Here is a 13905-nt window from a genome sequence, read left to right on the forward strand (position 1 = left end):
TTTCAAATTCAAGGAAATTTAGTGTCCATGTGCATTTCAAAGAAGATGTTTCCTTGGAAACCAGCATGTCTCTTTCCTTTTTGAAGCCACAGGCCCCTATGTATATACAGAACACAGTACAACAGTTAGTACGAAAAAATGAAGAAAACTAATACAACGAGCAGTGCAAAGAAATAGAAGACAACAACAAAAAGGGAACAACAAGAGACCTATTCCACAAGATCTGGAAAATCAAAGGAAAATTTAAACCAAAGATCGGAACACTATGAGATAAAAATAACATAAGTGAAGACCAGGAAGGAATAAAAAGATGTTGGATGGAATTCACAGAAGAGTTATACAAAAGAGATGACAAAATGAAGGACACATGGAATAAAGAGTCATATGAAGATGAACCCCAGATTCTACAAAGCAAGGTGGAAGCTGCAGTAAGAGAAATTGCAAAAAAACAAAGCACCAGGAACAGATGATATTCCAAATGAACTGCAGTCCATGTTGACAGAGTCAACTGTAGTTCTAACCAACATGTGCCAACAGATATGGAAGACAAAAAGATGGCCAATACATTGGAAATGATCAATATACACCCCCATCCACAAAAAAGGAGACACAAAGGACTGCAGCAACTATAGGACCATGGCACTAATCTCCCACGTGTAAAAGGGATCTAGGAGTCCAAGTAGACCACAAATTGAACATGAGTCAACAGTGTGACACGGCAGCTAACAAGGTCAATGCAATTTTAGGCTGCATCAATAGAAGTATAGTGTCTAGATCAAGGGAAGTAATAGTGCCACTCTTTTCTGCTCTGGTCAGGCCCCACCTGGAATATTGTGTCCAGTTCTGGGCACCACAATTTTAAAAGGAGAACTGGAGCGTGTCCAAAGGAGGGCGACTAAAATGGTGAAGGGCCTGGAAACCATGCCCTATGAGGAACGACTTAGGGAGCTGGGGATGTTTAGCCTGGAGAAGAGAAGGTTAAGAGGTGATATGATAGCCCTGTTTAAATATTTGAAGGAATGTCATATTGAGGGGGGAGCAAGTTTGTTTTCTGCTTCTCCAGAGACTAGGACCCAGACCAGTGGATGCAAGCTACAGGAGATTCCACCTGAACATTAGGAGGAACTTCCTGACAGTAAGGGCTGTTCGACAGTGGAACACACTTCCTCGGAGTGTAGTGGAGTCTCCCTCCTTGGAGGTCTTCAAATGGAGGTCGGATGGCCATCTGTCGGGGATGCTTTGATCTGGATTTCCTGCATGGCAGGGGGTTGGACTGGATGGTCCTTGCGGTCTCTTCCAACTCTATGATTCTATGATTCTAAGCAAAATTATGCTCAAAATTCTGCAATATAAACTCCAACCATATATGGAGAGAGAAATCTCAGAGGCATAGATCATGAAAGGCTATGGAATGACCTTAAAAACATGGGAGTTCCAACACATCTGATAGTCCAGAGATCTCCCTGGAAGCCAAGATGACAAAACTGAGGCTGTTGTACTTTAGGCACATCATGAAAAGGAAGGACTCATTGGAAAATACAATAATATTGGGAAAGGTGGAGGGAAGTAGAAGGAGAGGACGGCCACATGTTAGATGGATAGACTCTATTAAGGAAAACATGGGTGTGAGTTTACAGGACCTAAGCAGAGCAGTGGAGGACAGGGAATCTTGGAGATGTCTCATCCTCAGAGTCACCATGGGTCGAAATTGAATCGAGGGCAGTTAACAATAACAACAATAAAGGTTGATTCTAGACCACATGTGATTATGCATCGGGAGTCTCTGGCCTGCTAACTCCTTTTACATATAAAATTATTCTTTTTGTAAATGTTCAAATGGATATGTGTTTGGTATACATGTCAGAATTTGCTTTTTTTTAAAAGAACAGTTACTGTTTGTGTTATGTAAACATGTATGTATGTTCATTCTAAGTGACTAGATTACACATGTCAACAAATACTTTTAAATACATCCCCCCCCCATACTTTAACCTTTAATACATCCAAAGGTAGAGCTTGGGAATTTGCTAAACTCCTTATTGTCTCATATATATATACCACAGGATGATTAAGATAAATCTGGGTTTCTGTTTAGGCATATACATTGCATTGATTAATATCTATCATCTTAACTTGTAGATCTTTGGGGGGAGTTTGTTTTGTGATAAATATTTAAGTAGCTGTTTCTGCTTTTATTGATCTAGGAAAGCAGAAGAGAACATGAAATGGTTAGAAGTGTAGCAGAAGGATAGATTTGAAATTAGTTTAAGAAGCTGGACATGACCTTAGGGTTAGTTTCAGCAAGACGTATTAAACTGAATTTTCTTTCTCTTTTATTTTGCTATTTATTCATGATCCACTATAAACATCTGCCTATCATCCTAATCATTTTTTTCAGATGTAAAGACTATCAGTTTCTACTTGTACTGGTTTGAGAGTAAATGAAGATGCTAAGTTTATTTTTTTTAATTAGCCAGAACAATTTTTATTTTTGGCTTGATTACAGAAACAGGATGTTTGTGGGAACCTCACATTACAGCATCACATGCTGGAACCTGTGCAAAGAATTCCACGTTATGAGCTTCTCTTGAAGGATTATCTTAAAAAACTCCCTGGAGAGTCACCAGATAGGAAAGATGCTGAAAGTATGTACAATTTTCTTCAATACTGTTGGAACCAATGAGTTAGTAGTGTAAAATTGTTATCTGTTACTATTATCCCTTTTATTTATATTCCCCCTTTCCCCAGAATCAGTACTCAACATGGTTATACATGTGTTTTGGTGTTAAAACCTGTAAAAATCAAACCTAATAATTATAGCACTTTGATACCACTTTAACTGCCGAGGCTGCATCCTATGGAATTCTGGAACTTTCAGTGTAGGGAGCAATGTTTTAAATTCTGATCCAGAGAGATCCTCTAATGCCTCACTAGACTTACAGATGAAGGGTTCCCTAGGATAACAACTGACATTTAAAATGGAAGCATGTAGTGCTATAAATGTGTACTGTGTACTGGGAAAGGGCTCTTTATCTCAAGACTTCTATATCTTTTTAATGCTCATAATATGTTACCATATTTAATACACATGAGCAATGCCTTTTTATTGACTGCATGTATATCTGTTTTCTCCTACAAGTCTAATAAACTATTTTTAATGTACAATTCCCAGGCCTCTTCATGTAGGAACTTACTGCTTCCCATTTTAAATCGGCTCCAGCCTCCTGTGGGATGGAGGCGGGGATTATCACACAGTAATCACTGAATCATCGGCCACCATCAGCCCAAGTCCCAGCCGGGTCGAAGCCATGCTCTGCCAGCACTCTTTAGAAGTCAGAAAGCTTTCTAACTTCTAAAAATTGCTGGTGGAGTTCAGCTTGGGACCCAGGCTGATGGCGGCCGGCGATTCAGTGGCGATTTAGTGTGCAGTAATCCCTGCCTCTATCCCACGTCCTGGTTGCAGCCCACAAGGCTGCAGCCAATTTAAAATGTCAAGCGATAAGCTCCAATTCTCCTTTTCCAAAGCATACAGATGCTGCATTCATGGTGCAATGAAACAACAACAACAATTTATTTATATTTTCTCACCTCTCCCGAATGGATCGAGGCGCAGTCACAACCCAGTAAAATACATACAAAGACAGAACAATAATATACAGTAAAATTATTACATTAAAACTTTGTCATCATCATATAACAGTACAATACAATACAATTATACAGTGGTCAGAAAGTGGAACAGTATTCCTTCCAGGAAGTCAGGTGGGTATCTCGCCGGAAGAGATCTGTCTTAAGTGCCCTCTTAGATGCTTCCAAGGAGACAATAAGATGGATCTCTTCTGGAAGACTATTCCATAATTTTGGAGCAGCCATAGTGACGGCTCTTTGGGAAGTCATTACAAATCTGGTTGGTTGATGTTCTAATAAATTCTTCCAAGTTGTTCTGACAGTGCGGAGCATATTATGTAGGGAGAGGTGTTCCCACAAGTAATTCCAACCCAAGCCATGTAGGGCTTTAAAGGTAATAACCAACACCTTGTATTGTGCTCGGAAGCTAATTGGCAGCCAGTGAAGAGATTTTAGGACAGGTGTTACGTGGTCAAACCTGGACGAACTGGTGACCAATCTGGCTGCCACATTTTGAACCAATTGAAGCTTCCGAACTTGGTACAAGGGTAGCCCCATGTAGAGTGCATTACAGAAATCAAGATGAGAGATTACCAATGCGTGTACCACTGTTTCAAGGTCTTTTTGGTCCAGGTAGGACGCAGTTGGCGTATCAACCAAAGTTGGTACCAAGCACTCCTGGCTGTCACATACACTTGAGATGATAATTGTAGAGATGAATCTTCCACCTACTACGTGGTTAGTAGTACACTTTCTGAAAGGTTAGCATGCTAAAATGCTAATATGGCATCAAGTTCCTTGTTGTTTTCCCTCTGCAGATCAAAGTTCAAGTGATGTGGAGTAGAAGTGCTTTATGCTGCTCCTATCTAACAGAAGAGAGAAACATTTACTATAAGTAGCTTCCAGTTTGGTCTAGTTTGCATGAGCCTAAACAGAACATCAGGGTCAGGCATTCCCCAAATCACCCATGGCTAGGACAAGGACTTTCATCACATGTTCATTTCACTTTCTAGGGAACTTGGTTTGTGCTATTATATAGAAGCCAGAAATCAATTAGCAAAGGTAGTTGAACAAGCCAGCTAAAGAAGCCCTAGTTTAAAGCTGGCTTGTCTGGAAACTAACTCTGATTTAAATCATGCCCTCAGATGCATGTGTAACAATATGCCAATTTTCATTAACAGTGGAAGTCAGTTCTCCTAAAACTGTTTCTCTGCTTTGTCCAAGGAGCAGCAGGCTTGGTGTTTTGTTCACTGGCATTTAATCTCATTAGTGTAGCACTAAATCATTGTTTAGTGTTACATGTGAAAGAAATTTAATGAGTATGTATATTGAGAATAAGAGGTCAAAAAGCATATAGTGTTAGAAGTGAAAAATACAAAAGTACATAGAGGATAAATCTTAGACTACACAGTGATTATTTTATATTAATCCCAACCATACTTTTAGGAACAGAAATTCTTGTTCTCACAAGCATAAGTAGGAAGCTGTTCAAAGATATAGGGCTGCACCTGTGCAAAATAACTTGCCACAAGTAAGTTTTATGCATTAATACATTGGTTTATCTCCTCTAAACCCACTAAGCTGTTCCACAATTTTTAGAAACAAATACCTTGTTGTCAGTAAATTATTTGATCTTTAGCTTTGAGTTCATGAAAAAGTACTCTTCTTTGACATCCTTGCCCATTGTGTACTGGCTGAGATTTTATTTTTCTTTTCTTAACCTGTGGTTTTAAATGAAATGCTCTTTACTTGCACACTTGACCTGAACAAGATCAGGAATATGATGAATGAGTTCCTCCTAACAAATGAGCTATTTCTGTGTATCAGCTATTTTGAAGTTGAGTTGTGCACGCCAGGGAAATAAAAACTGTATATTAACTGATAGCAATCTTAAGAATGTATAACTGCTCATGCTTCTCTTTCAGAATCACTGGAGCTCATTTCTACTGCAGCAAACCATTCAAATGCAGCCATCCGAAAGATGGTGAGTAGAAACTGTGTAGCAGGATCATCAGCTAAGCCATTTACTGAGATGCTTGTTTGAACAATACATTTTCTCATTGCTCCAGAGTACCTTAATGATGATTTTCATACTAATGGAAACTATCTAGTATACATCAAGTTAAAGTATAAATCAATGCCTTTTGTCATTACTGTGTTTTGTGAGGGACTTTTTCTCATTCCTGTCTACTAATTACCAATGAATTAAGTGGTTAGTCTCAGAAATCCTTCTCTTCTTCTGTCATGTCTTCCTTTTTGTGTATTTTAAACATGACATTTAATATATTTGAAATATTCAGCCATTGCTCTTGCAAATTGACATCACAATTCCACACTTGGCTACTCAGAAGGAAGTCAATGATAATGACAGATAAACATGTATGTGAAGCAGGAAGGTTAGGTTGTGGTGAAAAGCAGATAACTGGATTAAATCGTAAAGACAGATTCAGAAGAACTGCATGCATTTTAAAGCTATTTTCGCTAGCTTTGGGGGCATGTTGGATAGCATCTGTATCTTGCTGTATCACTACTAAATTAGTAATAGTCAACAGAACGTGACAATCCCTGCAAAGTATTGTGCAAGCGTTTCTAACAAGGAAATGACTGAAATGCAGGATTTCTAAAATTTTAAGAAAAATAAGAATAATGTCATGCTGAAGCCATCCATAACTGAGCAGCAATGCCCAGATTATCATCTTGCCACGTCCACATCAGGTTCTACACTGGGAGAAAGATGGGGTATTAAATAAATTAATCAATAGTGAGAAAGTACAGTTTCACTGATGCACTATAACTCTTAAGTATTGTCATCACCATCATCATCTTTACAGTTGGCCCTCCAGATTTGCAGTCTTGACACTTGCAGTTTTGTTTATTCATGAGGTCAAGGCTGCTCACCTGGGCATTCCTCCTCCCCCTCCCTCCTGGGCTTTTCTTCTCAGGAAAAAAAGCCCAGAAGCCAACTCCGTTTCTTTCACAGCCGACCAAGCAGCAGCCCAGCTGAGAGAGGGAGGAGGAGCCTCCATCTCCCCAGGACCCTTTGCCTGCCCCATTGCTCACTGGACTGTCCAAGAGGCAATGGGGCAGGCAAACAGAGGAAGAGGATCCTCCATCCCCCCAAGTCCCTTTGCTTGCCCCATTGCTCCCTGAGATGTCCAGGGGGTGATGGGGCAGGCAAAGGGAGGAGGAATAGGAGGATCCATTCCCCCCAAGTCCCTTTGCCTGGGCTGTACAGGGGACGATGGGGCAGGCAAAGGGAGGAGGAAGATCCATCCCCCCCAGTCCCTTTGTCTGCCCCATTGCTCCTGGGCTGTCCAAGGTTGATAGAGTAGGCAAAGGGAGGAGGAACACCCCCCCCCCCGGACTCCTTCCCAGTCAGATCGCTGCCTGAGCAATTTTTCCATATTCGCAATTTTTCTATATTCATAGGGGTCTCATTCCCCTAACCCCCACGAATATGGAGGGAGGACTGTATTTATATACTGCTGAGTATACTGGGATTCAAAGCAGCTTACTTATTAAAATGATTACAATAAAAATTACATTAAAACTGAAATAAACCAAGAACCATATTAAAAACATATACTCTAAAAGTTTAAAAAAATTAAAAAATACAGGATTTGTAGCTGTTTTGCTGTTCCAGAAGCCTGGCTTTTGGTCTACCAGTAGAAGGATATCAAGGAGGGGGCCATTCTAGCCTTCCTAGGGATGGAGTTTGAAAGTGTAGGGCACTAAAAAGGCCCCCTCTCATGTTCCCACCAGCCATACTTGTGAAGATTGCTGTAAAGAAAACCCTTTAAAAAGGAAAGGAAGAAAAGAAAAGGATGTATTGGCCCGAAACAGGCTGAATAAAATGGTTTTTGGCCGCTTTCAGGGTGTGGCATTTAAACGACTTTCCTCTCCCAAAGCAGCCAGAAGCTGCTCCAAGGCCACCTAAAACGGTCCAAAGCTGCTGGCAAAAGAACTGGATTTAATTTGCTCCTGCTGGCATCCCATTTGGGATTGTGGTGGCGGCCCATTTCAAGAGCAGACTGTTTGTTTGCTGTGGTCCCAGAGCGATCGTGACCCGAGAGGCTAGAGATTGCACCTTTTGGGCCATGTGCTTTGGCCCATCTTCTGATATGTCTCAGAATTAAAGAGAAAGCGCTTGGGGTGGGAATAAAATGTACCGAATGCTCGATTGGCCAGAAGACAGTACGACAACAGAAACATTGTATGTACATCTTAAAAGACCTTGAGAACTAGAGCAACAAATACTGAAAACTCCCAACACACTTGTCAAATCTGGAGGATCCCTAAGCCATTTTACATTCTGGTAGTAGAGGGGGATATAGATATTGTATACTAACATTATACAATATCTATCTAATATTAGATTTTAACTGTGGATTTTAACTGTGGGTGCTTTTTTATATTTATGTGCTTACTTTTACTTGGTTCAGTAACAATGTATCTGTATGTATATCTTTTTTTCAGTTTTTTTGGTTGCTCAGTTACAATTCTGTATTTTATTATCATTATTCACCATGAGCAGTATTTTAAAGGAAAGATGGGATATACTGTACATTTAATAAGTGAATAATTTCCCCCCATTAATTAATTGAATAATTATTTCTGCTGCTATGTTCATTATAAATTAATGATAAAGACTGATTCTAGCTGAGCTTGCATTTCTTTTTGGTATTGCAGGAAAAGATGCACAAGCTGTTAGAAGTGTATGAGCGGCTCGGTGGAGAAGAGGATATTGTTAATCCAGCCAATGAATTGATTAAGGAGGGGCACATTCAGAAACTGTCAGCAAAAAATGGTACAGCTCAGGATAGGTATCTGTTTCTGGTGAGTGATCTGGTTTCTTTGGGGGTAAAACCTCCTTCTACTTTGTAGACAGACTGTCTCCTTTGACCAGGTTGTTCCGGCCTTCTGTTCTGGCATGCCTCCACTCCTGTTTCACAAACAACTTTTTTTATAAGTGTGTCCTCCTGCCCATCACTGTAGTATTGTTAAATCATATGTGCTCAGATTGGGGACTCTTTTCTTTATTTTGCATGATTGCTACTTCACTTCTTAATAGTACAGTACACTTGATGTAGGGCCTAAATACCCTAAAAGAAGCTAAGCAGGATCAGCCTTGGTTAGTACTTGGATGAAAGACGGCCAATGAATACTAGGTGCTGTAGGCTATATTTCAGAAGAAAGAACTCTGAAGATTCCTTACCTAACGACCTTATCCCATGGACTTTTAAACCTGTTTTACCTTATCCCATGGGATTTTAAGCCAGGTCTTATCTTTGGTGGCCATTTTGTAATGATGGAAGATTCTGAGTGGAAAGAGAGCCTGGATGGGTGTAACTTTGACGCAGGCTGCATCCAGGATGGACTGCAGTGGCAGTTTCAGTGGCGATTTATGTCTGATAACACCCAGCTGCCTCCTGAATTCGGGCTGAATCAAGAAAGGTAAGCCGAGCTTAAAAGCCCATGGGATAAGCTCCTAAGAAAAATTGATGAATTCATGGGGTTGACATAAATTGACTGGAAGGCACATATATACATACCATTGATGTATATGCTACTTTCTAACCAAAAACATGAACCAAATCAATTCAGTGCCACCAAAATTATTATGGCTAGTAATCCCAAGCTTCCCATGGAGAAGATCATTTATTTGGTGTCAGAATCAATGAATGCAAGTGGCTTGCTTTGGAAATAGAACATTAGAATCATAGAGTTGGAAGAGACTGCAAGGGCCATCCATTCCAACCCCATTCTGTCATGCAGGAAATCCAAATCAAAACATCCCCGACAGATGGCCATCCAGCCTCTGTTTAAAGACCTCCAAGGAGGGAGATTCCACTACACTCCGAGGAAGTGTGTTCCACTGTCAAACAGCTCTTACTGTCAGGAAGTTCCTCCTAATGTTGAGGTGGAATCTCTTTTCCTGCAGCTTGCATCCATTGTTCCGGGTCCTAGTCTCTGAAGCAGCAGAAAACAAGCTTGCTCCCTCCTCAATATGACATCCCTTCAAATATTTAAACAGGGCTAACATATCACCTCTTAACCTTCTCTTCTCCAGGCTGAACATCCCCAGCTCCCTAAGCCGTTCCTCATAGGGCATGGTTTCCTGACCCTTCACCATTTTAGTCGCTCTCCTTTGAATACGCTCCAGTTTCTCAATGTCCTTTTTAAATTGTGGTGCCCAGAACTGGACACAATATTCCAGGTGGGGCCTGACCAGAACAGAATAGAGTGGCACTATTACTTCTCTTGATCTAGACACTATACTTTTATTGATGCAGCCTAAAATTGCACTGGCTTTGTTAGTTGCCGCATCGCACTGTTGACTCATGTTCAATTTGTGATCTACTTGGACTCCCAGATCCCTTTCACATGTGGTTTCATTCAACCAGATGTCGCCCATCCTATATCTGTGCATTTCATTTTTCCACCTGACATTTCTCTGTGTTGAAATTCATTTTGTTAGCTTTGGCCCAGGTTTCTAATCTATTAAGGTCATTCTGAAGTTTGATCCTATCATCAGGGGTATTAGCTACTCCTCCTAATTTGGTGTCATCTGCAAATTTGATGAGTATGCTCCCAATTCTGTCATCCAAGTCATATTAGCAATTCAGCCATTAGTTGTTGAACTCTTAACATGGTTCTGTGGTAAATATATATAACAGTTTGTCTGAGTCGTGAGTTTACAACTGATTTACTAATCTTTTCCATTCTTATAGTTTTAAATAGGCCCATTTGGTGCAACTTTTCCATTGTTGTTGTTTTGAATACATAGTATCATACAATTTAGGTGATGTAATAGGTCTCAATTTTCTTGCCACAATCCCTGCACCTTCCCTCCTTGAAAACACCCTATAGCAGTAATGCAGTAAGAAAATAACTTTCAAAGAGATTATGGATTGTGTATGTATCTTATCAGTCACTGTGCTGGTTGGGAGGCACAAGCTTGAAGACATAAACTTGATTAAATAAAATAAATCAAGAGACAAATGAGAGAGATGCAGTTTACCAGAGCTGCAAAAGAAGAGACATCTTTACTGAGTGTCAGTAGTTTGAGAAACATATGGTGAGGAAGGGTGGCTTGCTACTATACATTCCTCTTCAGCCCTTGTAGCAAATCCTGGTTATATGATGAAAACTGCTTTTAGTTTTGTGAACGAATGCTTCTAAAGAAGCATATCTTTTACAATAAGGGTATTTTTAAATTAGATGTACAGTCATGCCAAATAGGATGTCAGTGATGGCAAGGAATTCTCAGAAAGGCATGTTGATAGATATTACACACAGAGCAGTCTTTTTGGCATTGGAATATTCTGAACAGAACCAGATGGAAAAGGGAAAATAAACCTGGAGAGTAGAATTCATAGTAGACTTAAGAATTTAGAGCTTTTTTGTTTGTTTGTTTGTTTGTTTGTTTGTTTTTGGCTTAATCTCTGTATGAACTATGATTACGAAAAATCAGGTACTGATAAATTTTCCATATCATAGTAGGAACAAATAGTGGTAGCTGATTCTACCATACATCAAGTTATTTCTGTTTTAGAATACTTGCAGAAATGAATTATAACTATTTAGCAAAAATAAATTTTGGAGTTAGTGGTAAATCACTTTATATAATATCTTTTGTAATGAGAGTTTTCTCTCAATTACAGTTTAACAGCATGGTGTTGTACTGTGTGCCAAAACTAAGGCTGATAGGCCAGAAGTTCAGTGTTCGAGAAAAGATTGACATTGCAGGATTACAGGTTTGTGTCTTGTTTTTTTCTGATTTTGTTCTCTTATGTATTTACCCCAGGATTGTTCTGTTTTGTCTCATAGAAGATCTTTTAGTTAAGAAACAAGCACTTTAGTTGCTTTGAAGGGCATAAGCAGTTGCCAGGGCCCTGGAAGGTAGAATATACTGGTTTTATAAGCAAAAGTGCAGGAAATAAGATAATGCCTTAAGAGATGGCAATGTTTTAAGAGATTGAAAATCCTGCAAACAAGACAGAAGGTTGTTCCATTGACATAATAGTTCTATAAGTACTGGTGAAAAGCTACTGAGTTTTATGTATTACTGTATAACTGAAATGCGGTGGAGGCACACATTTCTCTAGATTTAGACATTGGGTCCTATTGAGTCTTGCGAGATAAGCAAGGGTCAGCCTGTATTTGGACAGGAGACCACCAATGAATACCAGGTAATGTTGGCTAAATCTATGAAATTCATGGGGTCATCATAAATTGACAGGTGAGTTAAAGACAGAGAGAGAGATTGGCTAGCTACAAATCCAGATTAGGTTAGAGTTTAAGCCTCTCTTACTTAGACATCCTTCTTTGTATCTCTGTTTTCAGTAGGATACTGAGTTGGATCCAAACTTACCGTATATACTCATGTATAATTTGACCTCATGTATAAGCCAAGGACAGGTTTTGGGGGCAAAATCATGGATTTTGCTATGACCTGTGGATAAGTTGAAGATCAAACTCAGGGGCATGTAACAAAGGCCTGTTACAGACAGCCAAAATAAAGCTGCTTCGAGTCACAGTGGAGGTATGGTGTTTCAATGATGCATGCGTCCTAAGAGTCCAGAAGTCGCACCAAAGCCACACTCCAGCCCTAAGGACTGAAGCATGGCTTTGGTGTGGCTTCTGGACTCTTAAGGACGCATGCATCAGTGAAACACCATACCTCCACTGTGATTCGAAGCAGCTTTATTTTGGCTGTCTGTAAAAGGCCAAAGGATCTAAATGGAGGGGGGAAAACACTACTTCACTCCCTCCTTCTCCCTCGCTTGACCTCTCCCAAGGGTCATAGTCCGGGCACGCAAAATGTGGACACAAATCTCCAATTTCTCTCCCTTCCCCACAACATTCCCCAAGGCTGATGGCTTGCAAAAAAGGGAACACATACCTCCAAGTTCCCTCCCTTCCCCACAACTTTTCCCAAGGTTGATGGTTTACAAAATAAAGGGGGGGATCCAGACCTCCAATTTCCTTCCCTTCCTCACAGCTTTTCCCAAAAGGAGATACAGACCTCCAGTTTCCCTCCCTTCCCCCCAACTTTCACCAAGGCTGTTGCAAAAAAGGGGGACACAGATCTCCGATTTCTCTCCTCCCTCTTTTCTCCACAGCTTTCCCAAGGCTCACAGAAAAGGATTACTGTATTGATCTGTACATACATCTACCTAGGATTTTGAAGCCCATTTTTGGCCTTAAAAATTTTGACTTATAGATGAGTATATATGGTACACTCAGCAGAGTTTCATTGGAGGGAGTTGGTGTTCCTCTTTGCATATGTAACCTGCAGCAACTGCCAGACTAAAGAGAATTGGAGAAAAATTACTGCCCTTCTGTTCAGTCCTTGTTCCCTCCCTAAATGGAAGGAGTCCTTTCACTATTGTGAATAGAATTAACTTACAGAGGCCCATGCTAAGTAATTCATGTGATATCTTAACAATAAAATAAAATTTAGTTCTTTTGATTTTTGAAATGATTACTTACTCTTTTGCTGTTATTCAGTTTTGAGGGCGTTAAGATTTTCTTGATAGTCAAAAACTGACTGAAATTACTTTTATATAAATACCAAAATACTGATTTGGTTTTTCTAGGTCCAGGAAATTGTCAAGCAAAATGTGGCTCATACATTTTCAATAACAGGAAAAAAGAGATCCTTGGAGCTACAAGCTAGGTACAAAGTTTATTCTGCATATATAAATTGAACCAGAAGCAACTAGATTTTCCTAACATAAATTTAAATTAAATTTAGACTACAACTCCCATCAGTCACAGTCAGTATGGCCAAGTTGTGGCCTAAAACATATAGAAGGCTTGGTAAAATGATTCATTCCTGCAAATTATATTATTTGAAATAAGTGCAAAAATTTTAAAGGGGAAAGCAGCATTTTCTTGTAGTTATCTGTTGATTACTTTAGATTAAATGACACATTACATTCCTGCAATGTATAATGAATTTTTATAATCAATTGTAGAGATCAATGTTGTCAGTGATGTTTACTTATAACATTGCAGATGTTAGAATTCCTGCTGGATATAATGTACTAGAACTGTCTTGCATACTAGCAAGAAGTACTGTGTGTATATGCATCAATTTATTGAAATGGCCAAAAGGAAAGAAAACGTGTTTTGTTTTGTTTGTCATTTTATAGGACAGAAGAAGAAAAGAAAGAATGGATCCAGGTTAATATATTTTACTGAGTACTTGCATTCTGCCAGCAGAAAGAGGCCTGTTACCATATTTGTTTATCTATTTTATTGAGCAAATTA

At 39.6% G+C, this 13905-nt stretch overlaps 1 protein-coding gene across 2 annotated transcripts in view; it reads left to right on the top strand.

Annotated features, from left to right (window-relative positions):
• FGD3 (FYVE, RhoGEF and PH domain containing 3) overlaps positions 1-13905 on the top strand; it is a 122357-nt gene that overhangs the window by 84705 nt on the left and 23747 nt on the right. For both annotated transcript variants that reach the window (XM_042451017.1, XM_042451018.1), the window contains exons 8-13: positions 2507-2645; positions 5553-5611; positions 8317-8463; positions 11292-11384; positions 13230-13309; positions 13788-13818. In XM_042451017.1, the coding sequence (XP_042306951.1) occupies positions 2507-2645; positions 5553-5611; positions 8317-8463; positions 11292-11384; positions 13230-13309; positions 13788-13818 (549 nt within the window). The remainder of the gene's footprint in view (positions 1-2506; positions 2646-5552; positions 5612-8316; positions 8464-11291; positions 11385-13229; positions 13310-13787; positions 13819-13905) is intronic.

This window comes from Sceloporus undulatus, chromosome 2 (genome assembly GCF_019175285.1).
Source record: "Sceloporus undulatus isolate JIND9_A2432 ecotype Alabama chromosome 2, SceUnd_v1.1, whole genome shotgun sequence".
Classification (NCBI taxonomy): Eukaryota; Metazoa; Chordata; class Lepidosauria; order Squamata; family Phrynosomatidae; genus Sceloporus; species Sceloporus undulatus.